The sequence below is a fragment of the Cydia fagiglandana genome, chromosome 2 (genome assembly GCF_963556715.1).
Source record: "Cydia fagiglandana chromosome 2, ilCydFagi1.1, whole genome shotgun sequence".
Lineage (NCBI taxonomy): Eukaryota > Metazoa > Arthropoda > Insecta > Lepidoptera > Tortricidae > Cydia > Cydia fagiglandana.
Window position 1 is genome coordinate 22,817,701 of NC_085933.1, and position 24,362 is coordinate 22,842,062.

The 24,362-nt window shown below is 38.6% G+C and overlaps 1 protein-coding gene across 1 annotated transcript; it reads left to right on the forward strand.

The window, feature by feature from the left end:
• Nucleotides 1-1,598: 1,598 nt before the first annotated feature.
• Nucleotides 1,599-8,490, forward strand: LOC134678842 (YY1-associated factor 2). The gene is made up of 3 exons (XM_063537551.1): nucleotides 1,599-1,918; nucleotides 3,650-3,819; nucleotides 5,000-8,490. Exons 1-3 carry the CDS (start codon nucleotides 1,783-1,785, stop codon nucleotides 5,102-5,104), a joined length of 411 nt encoding a protein of 136 aa, XP_063393621.1. The 5' UTR covers nucleotides 1,599-1,782; the 3' UTR covers nucleotides 5,105-8,490.
• The last annotated feature ends 15,872 nt before the right edge of the window (nucleotides 8,491-24,362 follow it).

Sequence of the window (24,362 nt, forward strand, 5' to 3'; positions counted from 1 at the left end):
AAGAAAATGTGACATATTGTGACATGGGGGAGGAGGGAGACACAAACTCTGTGACGTCACTTTAACTTCATCAGTAGGTAACCGAAAATTTATTTGAATTATTTTATTCGCTGTACATTTAAATAACAAGTTTTTAAAACGATAATCGTTTTTATTCGTTTAATTTTCTTTCCTAAGCAGTTTTGGGTTATAAAATTACTAATATTTATATCGTCAAAAATATTTTGATAAAATATTAATAATACTCAGGTACTTACTTAACTCGATTTGGCGATTTCGTAGAAAAAATGTGACGTCACACTAGGGGGGAGGGGTTTGCCAAATGTGACCAAGTGTGACAAAAGGAGGGGGGGAGGGGTCAAAAAACCTAGAAATTCGTGTGACGTAATTAATGGATGACTCCCTAGTGCAATTTCCATTTTACCGTGTATCGATGACTAGTGCATGATTATTATATTTTTATAATGAACAAATTAAATATGCAAATGTCCTCATTTAAATATGAAACTAGCAGTCATGCGAAGTTAATTTCAGTCTGAACTTTCCGCCCTAGGAACACCGAACGCCTATATGTGCTACCTATAAGGCTATAACTGACTACGGCGCGATTCGGGAAATGAATCAGAGATCCACTAGATATGAAATAGTAAAGATATGTGACGTTCCATAGTAAAATGTACCATTTCCCCGGCTGAATATTGGAGCGGCGTTAATAATAGCGTAAGCGCCCGCTGCCATAAGGTACCTTTTGCCGTAGAACGTCACATATCTTTACTATTTCATATCTAGTGCATCTCTAATTCATTTCTCGAATTGCGCCGTATAAGTAGGTAGGTAGACTAGGTAGGTATCTAACTAACTGTAGTAGGGGTGAGATACCTATTAGAGTTAAATAAAAGCAAAAAGTGTGGTTATCCTAAAACGTCACTTTTTATGTAGCTGAGTTTACATAATAGAAAAACAACAAGATATGTTGAGGGTTGATTTAGTTTTAGTTTGTACATTAATTTAAAATTACAATTGAATAGGAGCTAAGTACTCGTAAATCGGAGTACTCGACGTAATACTATTATTTATTCTGTGGTACAGTCACCTGCATTAATATGTAACATTACACCAATTACACAATAAATAAAGCAGCAAAAATATCTGCAAATATCTGACACGATCTTATTTGTAGAGCCATAAGAGCGTGTCACATATTTTTGCGGCCTTCGAAGAGTAACATTAACATATTATTGAAGGTGACTGTATCAGGTACTAGGTATTGGTACAGTCAGCAGCAGAGGTAGGTATCAGTAAACGAGGTTAGTGCCTATCGTGTTTTCTAATTCCGGTGGCCAAAATGATCTATACTCTATACACTTATACAGTCATGTTGTTAGGAAAGTTACAATATAAATATTAGAGATCATTTTGAATTTTAACACCTCGTCCGCTTATCGCTAAGCAACTTTTGCAGGCTTTTGGTTTTGCAGGCTGACTACGATTTTGTAGAATTATGTGGATGTACGTCATACAGCGCCATCTATATTCCACTAGCTAAATTAAATTCCGTCGGTAAAGCAGCGCGCAATTGGCAAGTGGCGCTTGCTCTGTTTTACCGACCGAGCAATGACGAGCTGTCATGGCGAACCGAGGTGTACGTTTTCGTGCACGATAAAACAAAAATAATGATTCCTATTAGGAATATCTTAAATAAGTGCTTGAAGAACTGCTGTGGTTACTCAAAAGTATCATGATTAACGTGTGCTAGTTATAATTAGACTTAAGTTAGTGAAAATGGACAAGAAAAATGCGATTCGGAGAGCCAAAAGGCCTTCTAAGGTTCTTGAAGAAAACTATTGGGACTGCAGCGTTTGCACGTACAGGAACAATGCAGAAGCCTTCAAGTGCTCGATGTGTGACGTCAGGAAAGGTAATTATGATAGAAGGATAGCAGTGTTATTAACCCTTTGTCTTTAATGTCCTTGTGAGTTAACGACCTGTAGGTTCAACATTTCTATGCATTATTGAGCCACGTATGAGAATTTTGCGGTTTTTGCGTCAACCGCAAAGCGGATTAATCTCTGGTGCTATGATATATCGAAATTCTTTGATGTGGAGTTAACCTAAATGTTGTACCTACTTGGAATATCGATTAAAGTTTTGTCTGAGGCGTCTAATGTCTAACTATAACTAGTCCTAAGTACGTACAATGGAACGCACGGTATCCATGTTGTACGTAAATGTAAGGTATATTAAATTTAAGTCTATAATTTTGATGCAAAAAACATTTGTATGAATTTGTACCAAACTCGTTTTGTTTGAAAGCAACACATTTATACGTACATTAAAAATCGTGACTAATATCTATTTTATTTCACTAAAGTTTACTTTTCCTTCTAATTTCAACTTGCACTTAAATTTTATGTCGAATTAAATGTACCGATATCGGTAATGTAAACAAATTCCCTCGTAAATTTAGTTCTGAATTCTGCCGGCATATCGAGTGGCGCCAGCATCGCGTATAACCCGACTAAATAAAAATGATATTAGTTGGATTGGCGGAAATGTATAAATGCGTGTTTTTAATTCGGTCGGGTGCTTAATGCATTCATTGACCCCGGGTGACGTTTCGCAGGTAATGTAGGACACAAGTTCACGTATGCACTTGTTAGTTTTATTTGATCAGACTTCGGAGTAGTTCAGAGTAGAGTCAAGGTAGCGTTATTATTTCTATCTATTTTTCTTACCTTTTCTATCCGTCTGCCTGAAAAGGTTTTAAGCCACATCTTTTTTCAAAGAAAAATTTGAACACGGCAAATTAAATTTTTATGATTTTTAGGGTTCCATATTCCATACCTCAAGTGAAAAAAACGGATCTTTTTAACTTTGTTGTCCGTCCGTCTGTCTGTCAAGACCCTTTCTCTCGGGGACGCGTGGAGGGTGGACGTATCGAGTAGTAATTAAAACTATATTAGTATACTCAAACAGAGGTCTATGTCCAGCAGTGGACGTCCTCTGGCTGATATGATGATGATGATACTCAAACACGTATACAGTCCCTTGAAGCTGTAAAAAACCCGTTGATGTTGCAAAAAACGTATTACTGAATCGCGATTAGAAAGGGATTGAGATAGCTGTCAATCCATATTGATTTTGACGTAAGTGTATGGAAATCTGTTATTTCTAATCCCTTTCTGATCGCGGCATGATAATATATTTCTACGCTCCCAAAGGAATCAAAATTTATAGGGTAGTTCCCGTTGACCTAGAATTGTAAAATGGCAAGAATGGCAAGTAGGTAATATTGTCTTATACTACAAGTACCTACATGGAAAAATCTTAAATCTGTAAACTATAAATTTTGAAAAAAAAATGTTATAATTGTACCGAACCCTCGGTGGGGGGGTTAGATTCGTTAGATTCGTCGTCTTTATGATTGCCAAAATGCCATAAATTAGCCTAAACTAATTCTTGGGATAAATAAAAGTAGATTGAAAAAGAAAAGCGTGTTAGAAAAATGCAATGTTTCATGATGAAATTTTATTAAAAGTTCGTTGTTTAAAAAACGCAATTATAGTAAAATCTTGCAAATGATTCCTTCCGACCTTACGACAAAATTACTCGGGAAGAATGTTAGGTAAACTTGCCGTGGTATGTTCAGGCACATCAACCCGAAAGCCGCGCATCAACCCGGCGCTGGTGGCGGCGCAGGCGGCCGGCACCGCCCCCACCAGCTCACAGAAGAGACCTCGCTCTGCCAACTCGCTCAAAAAGAAGCGGCGACCCCCTCGCCTCAGCAACGTCGACCGCAGCTCCGCTCAAACGAGAGAGGTACATACTGTCTATGCTTGCCCGTAGTCAGGTGGCGCCGCCCCCACCAGCTCACAGAAGAGACCTCGCTCCGCCAACTCGCTCAAAAAGAAGCGGCGACCCCCTCGCCTCAGCAACGTCGACCGCGGTTCCCGCGCTGACCAGAGAGGTACGTACTGCCTATACTGGACCGCAAGTCAGGTGACACCGCCCTCACCAGCTCACAGAAGAGACCTCGCTCCGCCAACTCGCTCAAAAAGAAGCGGCGACCCCCTCGCCTCAGCAACGTCGACCGCGGTTCCCGCGCTGACCAGAGAGGTACGTACTGCCTATACTTGACCGTAAGTCAGGTGACACCGCCCCCACCAGCTCACAGAAGAGACCTCGCTCCGCCAACTCGCTCAAGTCACTCAAAAAGAAGCGGCGACCCCCGGGCCTCAGCAACGTCGACCGCAGTTCCCGCGCTGACCAGAGAGGTACGTACTGCCTATACTTGACCGTAAGTCAGGTGGCACCGCCCCCACCAGCTCACAGAAGACACCTCGCTCCGCCAACTCGCTCAAGTCACTCAAAAAGAAGCGGCGACCCCCTCGCCTCAGCAACGTCGGCCGCAGTTCCGGCGCTGACCAGAGAGGTACGTACTGCCTATACATGACCGTAAGTCAGGTGGCACCGCCCCCACCAGCTCACAGAAGAGACCTCGCTCCGCCAACTCGCTCAAGTCACTCAAAAAGAAGCGGCGACCCCCTCGCCTCAGCAACGTCGACCGCAGTTCCCGCGCTGACCAGAGAGGTACGTACTGCCTATACTTGACCGTAAGTCAGGTGGCACCGCCCCCACCAGCTCACAGAAGAGACCTCGCTCCGCCAACTCGCTCAAGTCACTCAAAAAGAAGCGGCGACCCCCTCACCTTAGAAACATCGACCGCAGCTCTGTCGTGTCTAAATTTGTTATGGGCTCCGGTTTCCGCACACTCAAATACCAGGCTATTCTGTGTGGTAATTAAGGCCAGAAAAATACCTGTTTTGAAATCATTACCATTTCATCATTATCCATTATTATTTTTAGTCCATACAAAAACTGCTGCACGGCATTGGCACACTACTAATAAGGAAATCCACGCGTCTGAACTATTCGGCTACCACCTCTGTGTCAACGTATCCTACGAAAACGAGTGTTACAATATATTCTCTCCCACCAGGTAACAGTAAGCGGCGTAACTGTTGTGATCACAGAATACAAGCCCAAGAAATCAGTGTCCAGTAGCTCCAGCGACGTGGAGTCCTCCAACGACGCGCGTCCGTGATATCCAGGTCACCTCCACAAGGTTTGGCTGCTGTTAGGTACTTAAATAGTTCTCGCTGGAAAATATCTCATACCATACCCGAAGGCTTTATGTACTACGCGTAGTACAAATTCGTAGGTCTCATGCAGTAACTTGTATCTACTTCTGTACAGGCAAGTTCCAATTACAAATATGAAACGAGGAAATATATTGTACTTGTGTGGATTAAATTTTCGTCTCTTTGTGTTGAATATTTTAAATCAACTTACGCTTTCCGCGTTTATTAATTTTGAATGATTTGAGTTTATTATTTTCTGTTAGTAATTGTTTTTATTACTCATTTATGAGCATTAAGCGTACGTGTGACCATGACATGTATATCATTACTTTTATGATCAAAATTTCAAGAATCGAAACGGGAAAGCAACACGATCTCCGAGAAAGAAGCATACATGTAAATGAAAAATTGTGTACACTAGTTCCTTACATTTCTCTCGTAAACCTCCAAGGCCCTATGAGTCATGATTGAACAAGCCGAACGGAGTATCCCATACACATAGACTATGTCTAAGTATCCCCCGACGTATTTCCAGTTCGCTGTTCCGTAGGAAATATTGCATGAGTCAATACTCTCTTAGCTTTTATACCCGTCGTCGGTGTTATTTATAAAATACAAAATAGAGGCAACTACGTCTTCAGATACCTTTAATTGTGAAATATGGAATTTGTAAAGATGACAATTGATAGTCGATTTTTAGTTTTCCATATTATGTTCTTTAGAAAGTATTATGTTTGGTTTTGGTTGAAAATTTGCACAAAGTTGCGGAGGCTTTGAAATTCTCTTTACTTATATGTAAAGCGTAAATTATCTCTATAAATAAAAACATAAATGTTATTTTTCTAGTAAGTTATATTTTCATAGTGTTTCACCTAAATGGCGAATCAGCGTTTCTAAAAGGTTCGTACACAATTTAGTACTTATAGTTAACTCAAACGCCGTCATGTGCTTATTGTTAATTTTTACAATTATACAAAAATTTCAATTTTTTTAATCAATGATAACTTCATAGTAACAAAATACAAATAGGAAAGATAACGGCGTTTGACTTAGCTATACTTACTAAATGTGTGCAAACTATTGTAGAAATGCTCAAATGAATTTATGGAATGTAATTAAGAATCGCGACGTGGGAAGTGTAAATATTGAAAAGACCGGCTGGTCACTGCCAAAATGTAAAATGCATGTAATGTATGTAATATATACATATAATTGATTTGAACTATTAGGAGTCACTGGTGGAAAGTGACGCTAAGGCTGTCAGTATCAATTTTTCTGTCAAAATTGGCAGTTAATAATGTTACAATACTATTAGGGAATTGTACGTCATAAGACTCATAAGGGACAAAAAGGCATAAACCATTGATGTGTTTAAGACATCATACAAATTCTATAATACATATTTCTTTTTGCATTGGCAATGGAATGCTCCTTGTCCTTTTTGCATTGGAAATTGAATAGGGCGGTCGTTTTAAACACACTTGAGAAAATAGTTGCTTGTAAAATGTGTAAGTAATCACTCAATTGAACTGACAGTTTTGACCGATCATTTTGGAAGAAATGCATGAAGCAAATTGACGGTCGATGTTGATAAGAATGGTTATATTTCCAATAAATACTATTATACGTATTTAATGCTGATCTCTTTTTGTATTACTGGAGGGTTTTTGTCTAAGATAAAATAATTATTTGGATAAACCCTACATTTGTCACATAATTTCTACTATAATGTCAAAAAAATAACTTTTTGGTCATTAATTCGTGTACAATTACATTGTACCTACTTACATTTTTTTTCACGAGGAGTTGAGTCGTGTACTTGAAAATATGTATAGGGTAATTAAAAATGAATTGCTATAACAGCAATTATTTTAAATGAATGTCATTAAAATACGCACAATTGAATTAAACTGTTGATACATGTTATCACAAAATTAATTAATTGTTATTAAATTAACGAAAAGGTAATTTATATTTTTAAAACATATAATGCATCACTTGGCAATTTATACATTATTTATGTAATATTTTCAATTTACGTCTATAAAAAAATTATCCCTTAATAGGCAGAGAAGCAAAGCCAATATTATTTTTATTTACTTGACTGTCGCAGAGGAGCTTAATGTATTTTTTTTAAATAAATAATGACTAACATTATGTTTTGCTGCTAATATTGTAACCTTTTTAAAGGCCAATAAGCATTAACGGGACGTATATATATCTAATATAAGTTGTGCTACTGTTCTGATGCCGATATTTATAAAAAAAAACAGAACTGATGTGTGTGTGACTGACTGATGATGTGTTTTAAGAATTATGACAGTTAAAAAATCTAGGCAAATAGATACTATAAGACCACATATTGTATAACAATTAGATGCAGTTTCGTACGTAATAGGTCCTTTGTTTTTGTCCTTAATATTGATCTAGGATTCTTCTAGGTATTATTTCCCTACTAGATCTGCTACACTTTTTCTTTATTCCATATTGTATTTAATGCCTAGCTAAAATAAGTTACCAAAAATCTGTCGGCCCTTTTCTGTGTTCCTTGCGTTTTTTTAAGTATTTATTTTAGCTATAAGTCGTATATTTTTCGTAAGCTATAGAGTATTCGTTATGTATTTTATGGACTTGTAGTAATTAGGTAGGTACCCAATATCTCAAAAACGTATCTTCTAATTTATAATTATGTTACATTGATATAAATGTAATTTGACATCACTAATTTGCGAAACATTTTTTTTACTCAAAGAATAATATAATTTCTTAATGACCGCAGATTTTATTCCCGATTGCCTTAATGCAGGGGTTTGAAAAATAGAATCTTGAGGCGAGGTTGTCAAAGAAGGAGGGTTAAACAAAATTTGCCCCCGAGTGAAACACAAAATTTTTCACCACACCAAACCGAAGCAAATACGAGTATCAAATGTAAAATATCAAACAAAATCAAACCAAATCAAATTCAAATGAATGTTATTAAATGTTTACCATACAAAATCATAATTTAAAAGTCAATTCCACCAGCAAACATTAGAAAACAACTCAAAATATGCATTTGATTACTTTGCCTCATATGTGAATAAAATGCAACTTTGCTATCAGTTTTTGAAGTAAGTTTTTTCGAGTTGGTATGGTGAAAAGTTATTTTTGCCTGTGTATCACCCATTGGTATAGGACAATTAGCTTTTTCTATGGTTTGTATTCGCTACAGATAACATATTTTTGTACGAATAGCGTATAGTGGCTCCGGTTTCGATACATCAGTCAACCTATTTGTATGTAGAGTAATGTTAATTATTTCTAAGTATGTATCGATGTACGGTCCTGTATATAAAGATGTGGAATTTATTGTGAACTGTTTTATTTTTCATAATTAAGACGCAGATACAAATCGATCAAAAGATAAATAAATGCGTGCAAGTTGTATACCTCCCCGTTCCTTCGACTTCTTTCGTAATAAAAATGTGTTCATATGTGGCTTTCCATAACGGAAGGGTCCTTATGTATCAAGTGCAATAAGGTCCTTTTTATCTAAAATCCCAACAGAAAGGTATTGCATAAATGTACATAGCCTAAGGACCCTTATCTTGCGGAAAACCACAATTGGAGATACATATATTCACTAGCGTGTGTAAGTATGTTAGGTTATTCTAGCCTTTGACACTTTTAAGGCCTGAGGCTAATCTTGGGCTAACCTAATACCTTTAATATTATGTACTTACTATTACTATATACTCTAAATATAAAAAAATATATTAAAAAAAAAAAAAATTCTTATACCTAATTAGTATGTGCCACAAACATGTTAAACAAATCTACCATTTCTATCAACTATGTTTATGTAGATATATATATAATAACATATCAAATATTATCAGTAACGGTATAATTATGTGCCAAACTTAAGTTCTGTATTCGTTGCCTCCCAAAGTTCTTACTGGAATAAGCTCTACCATACCTTATTTCATACCTCGCTTTTGGTTATGTTAGTGTCAGATACGTTTGCTGATAATCGAAACTCAACTTTATCATACTTCGATAGAGCTTATGATCGCTTGTCGAAACATCAGGTAAGTTGATGGTACGCGTAAACGCAAACTCAACCTTACTGTATTAAGATAGAGTGTATTTTTGGCCTATATCGCTCGCAGGTATAGGTTGGTGGTCCTACGACTGCTACGAGTGACAACCCTGCAGGCCGGACTGACGCGGCATCGCTTTGAACGCGGCGGCGTTTTTGTAGTGAAGGCTACGGCGCGCCGAGGTAGGGTTGACAGATTGAGATTATAGTCCGTTCGACCTGAGGGTGCGGCGTTAAAAACTAGAGATGATAGTTGTTTGGCCGGATACCGGACATTCGGCCTGACCATCGGCCGAATATCCGGTATCCGGTATCCGAATATTCGGCCAGCGGGACTATACCTACATTTCGGTTTTACAGGTGCGCATTCTGCAGGTTTGACCTGTTTCCTAGTGAACGTTCGCGCGGACACATTTCTAGGTTCGAATTGAGTGCGCGTGCAAGTCAGCGGAATGTTTAAATTGTTTTAAAATAATAAACAAGTGCGATTATGATCAAGACTGCTTCTTAAATCCAATTAGTTTACTCCGAAATCAAGCAATATTACTATCCGGTATCCGGCCGGATAGTAGGTCACTATCCGGTATCCGATCCGGCCGGATATTCAAACCATAGAACAAAATTTTGACAGTTCCGAACAACTGACAGGCCGATACCGTCCGGCGGACTGTTAGGCACTGGTCCCACCGCGAGCTAGTAAGCTATGAGCTATCGGCTATAAACACGAACAAAAGATAAGCACTCGACACGGCGATATTTATAGTTACTCGCCCAGCGGTGAGATATAAATATCGCCGTGTCTCTTTTATTTACACGGGAGTGCTTATCTTTTGTTCGTGTTTATAGCCGATAGCTCATAGCTTACTAGCTCGCGGTGGGACCAGTGCCTTAATCAGTGGGCCCCTTTAGTCAGTCCGTCGACTGTGATTGGTGCAACCGGCCCTAAGTCAGGCAAACAGGACGCACTGTTATCGAGCGAACGGTAATCAAAAGTTTCCGACTGGAGCCGCTCTTAACTTTTTGCTCGGGACGGAGGCACGCAGGCACTTTCAGGCATTTAAGGCGTCCTGGGAACTAGGAAGGAAGCTGGCAATGGAATATACAGTAAGTACCTACCTAAGATGTAAGGAATGAGTCAAATTAGGATCCTAAACTCTTGCTATAAATAATTAAAGTTCCCCACAGTGGACTAGAAATTGATAGAAGAAGTTATGAAGAGAAGTCTTCAATCAGTTTCAAGTATGCTTGGAACTAGGAAGCAAGCTGGCAATGGAATAAATAGTGCCTAAATGTTCGAGTCAGAATATGTTGCTAAACTTGCCAAAAGTATTCAGCGTAGACAAGACATTTATTAAAGAAGTGATGAAAAGAAGTCTTCAGACGGTTTCAGGCATTTAAGGCGTCCTGGGAACTAGGGAGGAAACTGGTAATGGAATAAACAGTGCTTATATAAGGTTCTAGGTACCTACATTAGGTCCCAAAACTAGCTGTTACCGAAAGTATTCAGCTGAGACAAATTAATGGAAGAATTTAAACCGCGACAGCATAAAAAATGATAAAGGCTGTGGATTTGGAGGTCTATTTATACTGGGAAAGAGCATATTCGATATAAAATGATTCACGAACAAGAAAGCAAGTTTATTAGCCTTAGACCGTTAATGCGTCGCGATAAAACACCTCACCTGCGACATTATTTTTTATAACTAACTGTAAAAAATCGCGATTAATATAAAATTGTGGAATTTCACTGCGAGGACAGGTTGGAGCCATAACTGCGGTGCGACACGCGAGTGCGCGTCGTCAAAAACATTTTTATAAATAAAATATTTGGCACCGCGTTTTGATGTTTTGCTTTCGAGGTTCCTAATAATTTACTGTACCACGCACTGTTGGGTAATCTACTAGGGCAGGGGTGTGCCTCAGAATTTTCGCGCGGGCCACCGTCAGCGCCGAGGGGGTGGGGGTGCATCTGGTTGCTGCTGAACTGATACTGATAGGGCTGAACACCTGGAGCCTGGCTCCCGCGGGCCGGATTGGACCGCTGTCGGCGGGCCGGCTTGGAACGCTTTGCGGGCCGGATTTGGCCTACGGGCCGGGGTTTGGAGAGCCCTGTACTAGGGAGACTGAAGACTTGACTAGCGGGCGGAGTCGAACCAGAGGGCTTACCGCAAATCACGTTCGACGTGTTGCCTCCCTGTCACACGAATTTGCAAGTGCGACAGAGAGGCAACACGTCGAATGTGGTTCGCGGTAGGCCCTCAGAGGAGGATATAGTATAGTCAGTATAGTGCATGCTGAGGCCGTTAAAAAGCGAAACATTCTGCAATTCCGTTATTAGGATACTGACCTGACAGACAACGCAGAATAAATATTAATAGTTATTTGTTTTACAAGGTGGCAAAGTTGTTGTTTAACCGCTCGTGCTAATATTGATACCTGAGCAAGCGAAAGATTCTAAAATTGAACCACGAGCGTAGCGAGTGTTTCGAAAAATGGAATCTTGAGCGTTGCGAGGGTTTCAAAGCACGAGGGTTAAACAAAATTTGCCCCCGAGTGAAACACAAAATTTTTCACCACACCAACCCGAAGCAAATATTAAATGTTAAATATCAAACAAAATCAAACCAAATCAAATCCAAATGAATGTTATTAAATATTTACCATCCAGAATCATCATTTAAAAGTCAATTCTACCAGCAAACATAAGAAAACTACTCAAAATTTGCATTTGATTACTTTGCCTCACATGTGGATAAAATGCAACTTTGTTATTCGTTTTCGAAGTGCAAAGTAAGCCTTTCCGAGCTGGTGTGGTGAAAAATATATTATAGGTACAGCTTGGCAAAAAAGATCGAAATTAAAAAGTGGCAACACTGTAGTGTCGTCCCGTTTGCTTATATAAATTGGTTAGAAGGGGAAGTACTTATACTGAGAGTACACTATAGTACACTACAGTATTGCCACTTTTTAATTTCTACTCTTTTTTGCCAAGATTGTACGCCGATATTACCAGCGTGATAATGGGGTTGAATGATAAAGACCTACACAGATGACGTCGTGAACGGAGGCTAGTGTAGAATTACGTCACAGAATAAATAATAGTACTAGTACTAGATACAGAAGACTCACTCTCTAACAAAAGGCGTCTGTCACGATCAGCATAGATATGGCCGCTAAGTGGCGACAGCGCCACGCGCGGCTTATGGCAAACCCCAAAATTGGGGTCGAACGGATGTACTTTTAGCTATACCTGTAGCAAAGCGACGAAATCGCGGAGTGAGCCACGCCTGATTACGTTTAGATAATCCATTCAGACAAGAGGTATTTGTTAATTATTTAAAAAACCGATAGGATGATGAGAAAAGGGAAAACCTGCTTGAAACAATATGAATAGCTTCATCAAAGACACAATCTTGTAACATTGGCTTCAAACGTTTGCCAAACGTTGGCGCCAACCAGCCGTAACCAAGCCTCGTAAACGGCGCATAAAAAATACTTTTCACTTTAAGACCCCCGTAAAGGTAAGTCCGTAAACAATTTTACGAGGTCCGCATGGTATGGTGTCGGTAAGGGTGAAATGGGTTCGATATGACCCGTCCAGCGTCAGCTTTGGCGAGAGAATTTGAAATGAAATTGAGATTGGATTGGGATCATATACATTTTTAGTTACAGCAGGCGTGGCTCACTCCGCGATTTCGTCGCTTTGCCACAGGTAGCTAAAAGTACATCCGTTCGGCCCCAATTTTGGGGTTTGCCATAAGCCGCGCGTGGCGCTGTCGCCACCTAGTCGTAACAGACGCGTTTTGCTAGGGAGTGAGTCTTCTGTACCTAGTACTATTATTTATTCTGTGCTTACAGGTACAACGGGCTCCAAATTTTGGCACATCAAGGTCACTTCGGTCCAGAAGAATCTTGCGCATCTGCTACTTGCTGCTTCTGGGTGGAATCCGTGGCGTTGCGAGGCGTGGGCCAATGAGGCCTCCCACGGCCTCGCAAAGCAAACTTTTTACCTAGCTACCTTGGAAAAACACATTGAAAAGGGCCTCGCATATGTGGTTTATTTCCTATACTCTATATAGTAAGTAATGTAGATAGTAGGTAGACAGCTATAGGCACCCACAATAGTTCCAGCTCCCTATATTAACACTACAGTGGATGTAATCAGGCCGGGATGAAAAATGCCGCGGCGCGAGTACAGACGGCACGACAACGTAACTTTAAGAATATGAAAGTATTTCTTTTATAAGTATTACATATTATTTTCATTCTTAGATCCTCCATTATGAATTTACATTCTGTGTTAGATAATCCAATCGCACGATCATTTTCATCATTTTTTTTTCAAACAGCTTGGGTACGCGACTGATATGTCATTTCAACACAATTTTGCGAGATTTTGCGATTTATATTATTATGATATTTATGATGAATGGCACAGGGCGATGGGACGTACATGGGGGTTTTCAGAAACAAATGTACTTACCATTTACTTTTTCTGAAGTTAGATTTTTTAGCATTAGAAAAAAGGTAAACAATTTTGACGTACGTGTCTTTAAATTGAAAAACACTTTATAAAAATAAGTCACGGCAAATATTTATGTAACAATTATGAATCTAAAACGATCATTTATATTCTTCTGCTTTCATAAGTAGGTAATATAGTTACTGATTTAAAACAAGCGTTTTTTCTATTAAAAGTCACGACAATATTGTTTGTGTTTCTAATGCTAAAAAAACGAACGATAGGCAAGTAGTTAGTAGTACTAAGTTTCACGAGGACAGTAGTCTGTAAATGCCCTACTGGGCATCTGCGTTAAAATTATGTAGTATTTATACAGGGTGAAATTTAATTCACTGGCCAAATTGAAACACCCGAAAGAACTCAAAAATATATTAAACACGTGTTTTTTCTTTTAATACCGCTCAGTACATTTTTTTCGAAATAACTCATCATCAAGTTGTCCTAAAAACCTCGTACGTTATGGTGAACCCACAACTACCCACTACACCCGTTTCTCTCTTATCAGTTAAGGTCATTGACACCCCGCCCCTGTTTGCAATAGCATCACCAATTATGAACCCTATTGCAGCGAGATAAGACGCTTACCTACATAAGTTGCTAATTGTTGGCTTAGAACCGTCAAAATGCAAAGGCAACCCATTTTTAATCTAAAATATTATTTCTGACTAATGATTATTAACAAAACGTCCGTGGCTTAAAAACAATGAGTAAAAACTAGGTCAGGAATCTTTGCATTCAGGCGTATTTAAAAAATTAAATCAACTTATGTACTTACATTTGATTAAAAGTCGACGCAATTAACGAAAGTCCCACGAGATGGTACTCTTGGATTCAATCCTTGTCTGCGAAGGCGTGGAACTGATTCCATTTCGTATAATCTTTGTGCACCACGCAAACACTCACCACTTAATAAATAACACCGTACCATTTCCTAATATTCCCGGTTCGAAAACATTTTTTAAACCTTAGTACGCGCGCGATTATTATTTTAAGGTTGGCGAGTGATGAGACTGATGAGTGACTAATCATTTATGCTAACCGTTATGTTTACCGCTAGCGCGGAATGGTTTAGACTACCCTCGAAATTGATAAACCTGCCTACCATCACCAACACTAACTAGGTGGACCCTATTGCAACGATTATAAGGTTTAGTGAAGGTCAGATAAGGGTTTTGCTGATGTTGTTGTTAAAACCTACTATTAGGTTTGTTTACATTTGTGGTAATAGGGTGACCACACTGACCACGACTCGTGGAAAATATTTAAAAATTGAAAATATTTAAAGATTCCTTAAGTGTAACCTAGTGCCTGGAATGAATATGGCCAGTGATTTAAATTTCACCCTGTATGATGGCGATACATGATACTACAAAATTGCATATATGATAACGGCGATTACCTTATCTTTAAAATGTAAAAATTACCAGTTTTGCACCAGAGATAGTTTTCCCTTCCCCTGCCAACGCTACAGGGGTGGATCGCAAAGGGTTGCCGTAATGAGGAGAATGAAAAATGGCCGCGCTGTGCGGGAATTTATTAAAAACTACCGCTCCCCGGCCGTGGTACTGCGGGGCCCGTTGGAAAATGTAACAAGATGGGTTTGATCTAGTCTACACGGAATATAGTGGTCATTCTCAGAATATTTACCTACCTACAGTTAGCTCACCACAATCATTTGACACCCTTAAATATTTTTATTAAGATAAATTAGCGTCAGAGAAGAGTGGCGACGTGTTATTGTGAAGCTTGCCACCAACACCTGAAGTGATGACCACGACCACTCTGTCAAGAGTGATACCGCCCATACAACCATTTCCAGTCGCCGTTACGTCGCGGTGTAGACACATCTTGTGTCGACACCGTCTGTTTCGGTCACAATTCCAGTCGCAGAGTCGTCGCCGTGTCGACACAGTTACCAGAAATGGGGAAGGGTCGACACATGACACAAAGTGACATAAAGTGTGGTCGCCGTGTGCACACATTGTTACGAGTTTGCGACTACTTTATGCCAAAATCATTCGTTCATTCGTTCATTTTGTTCCTGTCAAATGGAAACTGTCAGATGGAAAAATAGTTAAATAAAAATAAGTGACATTAATACGCCATCTCTAAAACAGATTACAAGACGTAATTATATATTGTTTGCATTTATATTACAATAGGACTTAAATTATTATGGGGAATTAAACTGCTCGAGTGATTTGATAAACTAAGTGTAATATAATCAACGCGCCACCACATTGTTTTAGTTTAGCCGGAAATGAAATTGTTTATTTCTCAGTGCCTGTGTTCATAACTATATTATTTGATGCATTTTTAGTACTTCGATGCGTATACTATACTTAAATAACAGAAATAACGCTTTACATACTACGAAACTTGTTAATTATGATGTATAAATATGGTTTAAGGCTGAGAAATATTGCAGTCACAAAGTAGTCGCAAATGTTTCGACTTTGTGTCGACTCTGTGTAGACACATGACACGAGCTGTCAAAAGTAATAACAAAGTTAATGGATTTCCAAAATGGCTCCTTATGTTCATTTGTTTTCAGATATTCTCAAAGTGTAAAAATGCCGTGGTCAGAGATGGGCATTAATAGATTAACTGTTTAAATCCTCAAATTTTAATCGCGATTAGGTAGTTTAGTCGACCTAACATAGATTGAAATTGAATTAATCTGAATATTAATCGAATAAATTATCGATTAAATCTCGGTTGGAAGATGACATGGCCCCCTGTTTTTGTACGTAAAAATAATAGAAATGTCTTGCATGCAGATAGTAGCCAAACACTTTGTCATAAAAGTCGAGATGGGTGTCGATTTATTCGTTTTAGGGAGTGCCGATTTCGAAAATGATGACCATTTTGGAACCCAAAATGGCGGCCATGCACTGTGTCATAAAAGTCGTCATGGATGTCGTTTTATATGTTTTAGGGGGCCCCAATTTTGAAAATGATGACCATTTTGGAATCCAAAATGGCGGCCATGCACTATGCCATAAAAGTCGTCATGAGTGTCGTTTTATACGTTTTAGGAGGCGCAGATTTCAAAAATGATGACCATTCTGAAATCCAAAATGGCGGCCATGCACTATGTCATAAAAGTCGTCATGGGTGTCGTTTTATAGGTTTTGGGGGGCGCAGATTTAGAAAATGATGACCATAGTGGATTCCAAAATGGTGGCCATGCACTATGTCATAAAAGTCGTCATGGGTGTCGTTTTATAGGTTTTAGGGGGCGCAGATTTCGAAAACGATGACCATTTTGGATTCCAAGATGGCGGCCATGCACTATGTCATAAAAGTCGTCATGGATGTCGTTTTATAGGTTTTAGGGGGCCCCGATTTAGAAAATGATGACCATTCTGAAATCCAAAATGGCGGCCATGCACTATGTCATAAAAGTCGTCATGGGTGTCGTTTTATAGGTTTTGGGGGGCGCAGATTTAGAAAATGATGACCATTTTGGATTCCAAAATGGTGGCCATGCACTATGTCATAAAAGTTGTCATGGGTGTCGTTTTATAGGTTTTAGGGGGCGCAGATTTAGAAAACGATGACCATTTTGGATTCTAAGATGGCGGCCATGCACTATGTCATAAAAGTCGTCATGGGTGTCGTTTTCCTGATTTCGAAAACGATGACCATTTTGGAATCCAAAATGGCGGCCATGCAGTATGTCATAAAAGTCGTCATGGCTGTCGTTTTATAGGTTTTAGGGGGCCCCGATTTCGAAAATGATGACCATTTTGAAATCCAAAATGGCGGCCATGCACTATGTCATAAAAGTCGTCATGGGTGTCGTTTTCCTGATTTCGAAAATGATGACCATTTTGGAATCCAAAATGGCGGCCATGCAGTATGTCATAAAAGTCGTCATGGCTGTCGTTTTATAGGTTTTAGGGGGCCCCGATTTAGAAAATGATGACCACTTTGGAATCCAAGATGGCGGCCATGCACTATGTTAAAAGTCGACATGGATGTCGTTTTATTGGTCATGGTCATCATTTTCGAAATCTGCTCTTCCTAACACCTATAAATCAACATCTATGACGGCTTATATGACAAAGTGCACGGCAGACATCTTGGAATCGAAAATGGTCATCATTTTCGAATTCTGCACTCCCTAAAACCTATAAAACGATATCCATGACGACTTTTATGACAAAATACGTAGCCGCCATCTTGGATTATAAAATGATCATCGTTTTCGAATTCTGCACTCCCTAAAACCTATAAATCGACATCCGTGACGACGCAAGTTATCTTTATTTTCAGATCTAACAAATTGCTACAGAATACAAAGGACAAAAAAAGAAGCGAGGAGGTAATGAAACAAGCAAAAATACAGATGATTCCTCGACGCAATTGGATGCTTCTTAAATTGTGTCCAGATTTTTTTGTCAAAAAAGTTTTTATTTTTCACATATTACTCTCACAAGTTCCGTGACATTTCGACCTTGTAATTTTTTAAGTAAATGTTTTTGTTTATCTATGAGGATCTCACTAGAATAATATAATCAAGGTATGTTTATATTTGATGATTGAAATAGTAACGCAAAAAAAAATATATATATATATATTTGTGTCTTATATTCCTGCCGAAGACTTTTATTTTTCCTTTTCCTTCTACACAAGTTTGGCCAAGTACTTAATAAGAATTTAGGGCTCTCAATTTTATTTTGACTTCTACAACAGTAAAGCTACGAGGCCATGTTTGGTATCTTTTACGTATAAATTCGCAGTACCAAATTTAGTTAAGGTATCACATTGACACCATTCCAAAGTAAAAACATATAAACTTATTAAAATACTTTCTTTTAAACTCATCTTCACGCTTAAACTGCTGAACAGTTTTAATTTAAATTTAGTACACATATATTTTGAGTCCCGAGACAGGACATAATAAGTTATCTCAAAAATCATCCTTTAAAGGTGTGAAATGAGGTGTAGGGGGGAATTTAGAATTGACTTCTAGAAGTAAATACTGTTTAAGTTTAGGTTTGAAGTCATGTTTTTTATCATTTTTAACTAAATCAAAGATGTAGACCATCCCAAATTTCATATAAATCGGTTCAGCGGTTATTGATTTCCCGTACAAATTTCCACGCCACTTTTCACACCTTCAAAAGATGATTTTGCTTATAAGGTCTATCCTATGTCCTGCTCCTGTTCCGGGACGCAAACTATTTCTATACCAAATTTCAACGAAATCGGTTCAGCGGTTAAGCGTCAAGAGGAGTTTAAAAAAACCGGCCAAGTGCGAGTCGGACTCGCGTATTAAGGGTTCCGTACATTAAGTCCGACTCGCGCTTGACTGCACATTTCTAATAGGTTTTCCTGTCATCTATAGGTAAAGAACTAATTTGTGTATTCAGACGGACAGACATACAGACGCACGAGTGATCCTATAAGGATTCCGTTTTTTTGCTTTTGAGGTACGGAACCCTAAAAAGATTTTTTTTAATTTTGTGGAATGGTGTCAATGTGATACCTTAAATGGATTCAGCAACCCAGATTTATACGAAAACGATACCATACACGGCCTAGCACCTTCACTGATGTAGATATATCAAGATAATATTGAGAGCCCTAAATAAACTTTCAAGAGCGGATATCTCAAAAACTATTCAACATATCGAAAAAATTGACGGAATAAACTTGTAACAAATTAAATTAACTTTCATTTTGTATAAGTGGCCATGTCGCTAAGATAAATAGTTTCCGAGATATAATCGAAAAACCGGAAAATGGGACCTTCATAGCCCCCTCTCTTCCCCCCACTCAAGGGCTACGGCCGGGGACTTTTGATATATTCACCTCCTAACTTGTCCAAACCAAGTTACAGAGTCAAAAATTGTGTTCCGAGCATTTCCCTCTACAACGTTTTGGAGCATTCGTTGGCTGACCTAAGTAGCTTATTGCATTTCTTTAAAAACTTTTCTGTAAAAGGTTGACGGGTGTTGGGTGTTTATATGGTTTTCATTTGCATCGCCCATGATGACTTACTAGAATTACTTACGAGCACACGAGACACTAATAGTAGTTTGACAAACCTTGGTTTTCAAGAGGTATTTTATATTGACATTTGCTGTCACAAATTTTCTGTCAGATTTAGTCGCAAACCGCACGCAAAGTGCACACAAATGTGTCGACACCTTGTTACGGAAAAGTGTACACACGGCGACGACACTTTGTTTCGAAACAATTCTAGACACATTGTGTGGACTCTGTTACGACACATCTGACATTTAGTTACCACTTTGATGATTCTGCGACTGGAATGGTTATATGGGCGACGAAGAAGAAGAAGAGAAATCAGCGTCACTATTGATGCTGCCGCGGCCTCTGATGATGAGAGGCTCACTTAGAGCCCTTGGAGGTTAGTCAGAACTACCAGCATGTTCTGGTGTGTACGCAAGGCCATGTCCCACCTGCTGAAGAATGGCGGGGAGGATGAGGCCATCAGCGTCGCTATTGATGTAGCCGCGGCCTCTGATGATGATGAGAGGCTCACTAGGAGGTCAGTCAGAACCACCAGCAAGTTCTGTCATTCGATAATATTGATGCTGTTTGTATGTACATATGTATATGCCTAAAATCGAATGGCTAAAACGATTCCATTTATGTATGTATGTAGGTACCTATGGTCGGTAGGTAGGTAAATGTAGGTATGTAAAGGATGGTGCAATAGAATTAGGTTTGTGATCAGATTCGCACAAAAGTTATGACGAAAAGAAAAAACTCTAAGTTCTTTGTTGTTAGTTTTAATATGAAATTCAGAAACTTTTCGTACGTAAGATATGGTAAAACTAAGTGGTTATGTTCCACTTATTTCATGCTGTAGCCATAGCCGACATTTTTCGAAGAGTTTCCACAAAGGTTTCACCTATTTCAAACTTCTACATTCACATTTACCTACTTAATTTATCTACACTTTATATAATTCTCCTTGCTATTAGTATTACAACCATTGATGTATTTACAACCCGTTAACTTTCATATAATATTTATAGCCGAGTAGATATAAATTATGCAAGCACCACACGTAATATCCCCGGCGACATATAAACTCGCGTTTTGACATAGTTATAGTTTTGTGTAGATTATTTATTTCTATTCGAAGGAGTCCATAATCGTGTTCTTTTGAGTGATAAGACTAGATTTTATAATTTACTAGTTTTCGACTCATATTTCAGTCCACGTAGATGTTCTAGGTAAATTTTACTCGTCTTCACTGCGTTTTACCCTGTTTGTGAGTTAATTTCGGAATAAAAATTAGATAGATTTCGTGTACCTACCCTCAAGAGACAAAATTATAAGCAACTGTATTCTGCGGTTAATTTTCTCAACGAAAACATACCGTTAGTTTTCGACACACGCCTCAAAATCAAGTACGCAATACGTAACATTGCATACTGGGGTTTCATTGTCAGGTCTTAAGATAGGCACTTATATCTAACATCGTTCAAAGCAGGGATGTTGCGAATATTTGCATCCGCATCCGCGGAACATCCGCATTATTTTCAACATCCGCATCCGCATAAAATCGATGCAGAGCTCATGCGGATGCGGATGTCGACCAAGTCGGTAACAGGATCGTCTTAAGCGGCGGCGTAAGTGCTAGGTAATTTCGTCATTATATATAACGATATCGTCTAAGTAGATCCCGAAAAGTCGGCCAAGTTACTGTTTATTAACTAAAACTCACCTATATTCTTGCTCAAATACTAAATGTTTCGTTTTTTTAAATAAATATTACTAAAAATGTAATATTTGACGTTTTTTGTGTGTTTTGAGGCCCACTCTGGAGGAGAGAAGCAGCAAATAGGGCTGCTTGGAGGAGATTTGGAGAGGCGTATGCCCAACAGTGAGCGCATACTCGCTGAGGAAGAAGATTTGACGTTTTTTAAGTACCAAATCTTGACATCCGCATCCGCATCCGCGGATTTCAAAAAATCTGCATCCGCAACATCCCTGGTTCAAAGTTAGCCTAGGCTACTATTACCACAGGAACCCTAGCTACTGCCTTGTATAGTACGTAAGTACTTGTAATATATTTAATTAAAGAATGGATGCCTGCGTGCCTGCCGGTTGAAAACTCGCAAGTGGGACGAGGCCGAGGGAAATTCAACAAATCTGCATCACAATCAGCTCATTTCCATTGGATATAATTATAGTCGTCAAACCCCATCCGTTCACATTCCGTCACTCGCGAATATTTACTAATAAAAATGTTCACTGAAAAATTAGAATTAAGTATACCTAATAGGTAGGTACTAAGATTTTTAAAAGCTCCCAAAAGTTTAAGAATTGTTTCCCTTCAAACTCTTATAATATGTACCTAATAAAAAAATCGAACAAAGGGGCATATTTAGGGTATTGTTAAATATGTACTTACCTACATCAAATTGTGTAATCGTAGGTTACGATACAAGTGCGAAAAGTAGGAAATTCGCAACGAGTGGCTATAAATTGAAACACGACCGAAGGGAGGGAGTTTTACAGTACAATATTTTTACATATGGTCCTTTAAATTTCTGACATAGGCACGTATTATCCTAAAAATAATATGTACTGTAAAAATATTTTCCATATAATATCAATATCCAGAGACGAAAATGGAGACTACCTACGATTCAATGGAGAAGGTCGTGCACTTTCCTCTACTTTCCTTTTCTCTTTATCTAAAATGAAAACCATAATATCGAACCTGCTCAAGAAATTTCATGAGAATCGGTTGAAACATTCTCCCTGCAAAGATACAGCCGGACACACATACAAAATAACACTATCGGATTAGGACTAAGCTTTGCCCGAGCTGGAACTGAGACGTTCGTGGCTTCGCTTTCGGCCTTTCGCTCGTACAATAAGAATTGTAATATCGTATATGCGGTCTATAAAGGACGACATAGAAAGGCAGATTATCTTGGGCCAAATAGAGGGCAAGCGAGCGCGAGGAAAAGCACCCACGAGATGGTCTGATGTTGTGAAGAGTGTGGTTGGTCTGGTTGGCGGCAACATGCAGTGCGTGACCCATATGCAGAGATGTGACTTATTTGAAATACTTGTATTTAAAATGCAAATACAAAATGCAAAATACCTATTTTGTATTTTGTATTTAAATACCTTTTGAAGAAAACTATTTTGTATTTTATTTGAAATAGTTTTTGGGACCTATTTTCTATTTTCAAAATACAAAATACTTTATAGTAGGTAGGTAATGTAGGTAGGAGTTACAATCTCTTCTGATGTTACAATCCTGGTAACTCTCTCATTCTTTTAACATGGAACTGTTGAATCTGTTTAGTAACGTCGCACATGACCACAAGCGTGGCGAGTGGTTAAAAAAGTGGAATCTTGAGTGTTGCGAGGGTTTCAAGGCACGAGAGGAGAACAAACTTTTCTGCCCTGGTGAAACACAAACGAGACGTTTTCATCACAGTAACGAGAGGCATTATATTAGCTGTAAAACATTACAAATTAATACTTTAAAAGTTGGCCGTTAAAAACCATCATCCATACCTACAACCTACCGGTTAATATGAGCAAACAACTAGAACTTTGCACTGTATAGAGGATTGATTTCAAAGAATAAAGAGAGTCTTTTCAACTCGGAAATTCCGAGTAAGTAATACTTTTTAATTCAGACTAGGTATTCACTACTCAGAGTACCTTTTATCGCAAAGTATTTGTATTTTTAAAAAGCATTTTGAAAATACCTATTTCGTATTTTGTATTTAAATACAAATTCAAAAACTATTTTGTATTTTGCATTTGAAATAGTATTATCAAGGAAGTATTTCTATTTTGTATTTAAATACTTTTTATAAAGTATTTTTCCCATCTCTGCCCATATGGCCTATGATCGCACATTGTGGAGACATGGTCGCGATCCTCAGCGTGACGGCAGCTCAGATGAGGGACGCGAGGAAGAAGATAGCTGACGATCCTGCTCAGTATAAAATTGACAACACAATGAATTTTAACCCTTAATTAAAATTACACTCCGTTATTTCCACTTTATTTTTGGACAGCTCGTGCTGAATGCCCGTGATTAATGATTATTTTAACATTGATAAATAGAATGATAAAAATTCAGTTTCGCGTGTCGAAAATGACCAACCGTCGCGTTACCGATCACAATCAACGGAAAAAGTGTCCAATTCGAAATTTAAATTCAAAATTCGAACCCTTCCAGGAATAATTACAACAATTCCTATTTATCGTTCAAAATCGGTATTATTAAGTCCGTTGCAACACACCAAATCTACTTGAGCTCTGTTACTTGCGTTTTTAGACTAGTCTCGTTAAGTAAGGGAGCTCAAGTTATGTTGGATAGTATTATAGCGTGTAGAGATCGCGCGATAGGGACATATTATAAATTGGCCTGTCTGTCTGTCTGTCTGTCACTCCGCACGCGAGGCAAAAAGTTTGTATGTGGCGGAAAAACCTGATGCGAGTGGGTTGGGGTAGAAAAAATGTTTCTAGATTTTTTTTAGACCTTGTTGAATAATTAATGATTATGTAAACATCTGTGGGTGAGCGTAGGTGTTCTAGACTTGGAATAATAATTGACCTTTATTTCTAAAGTTAAAAATATCTTCTAATCGGC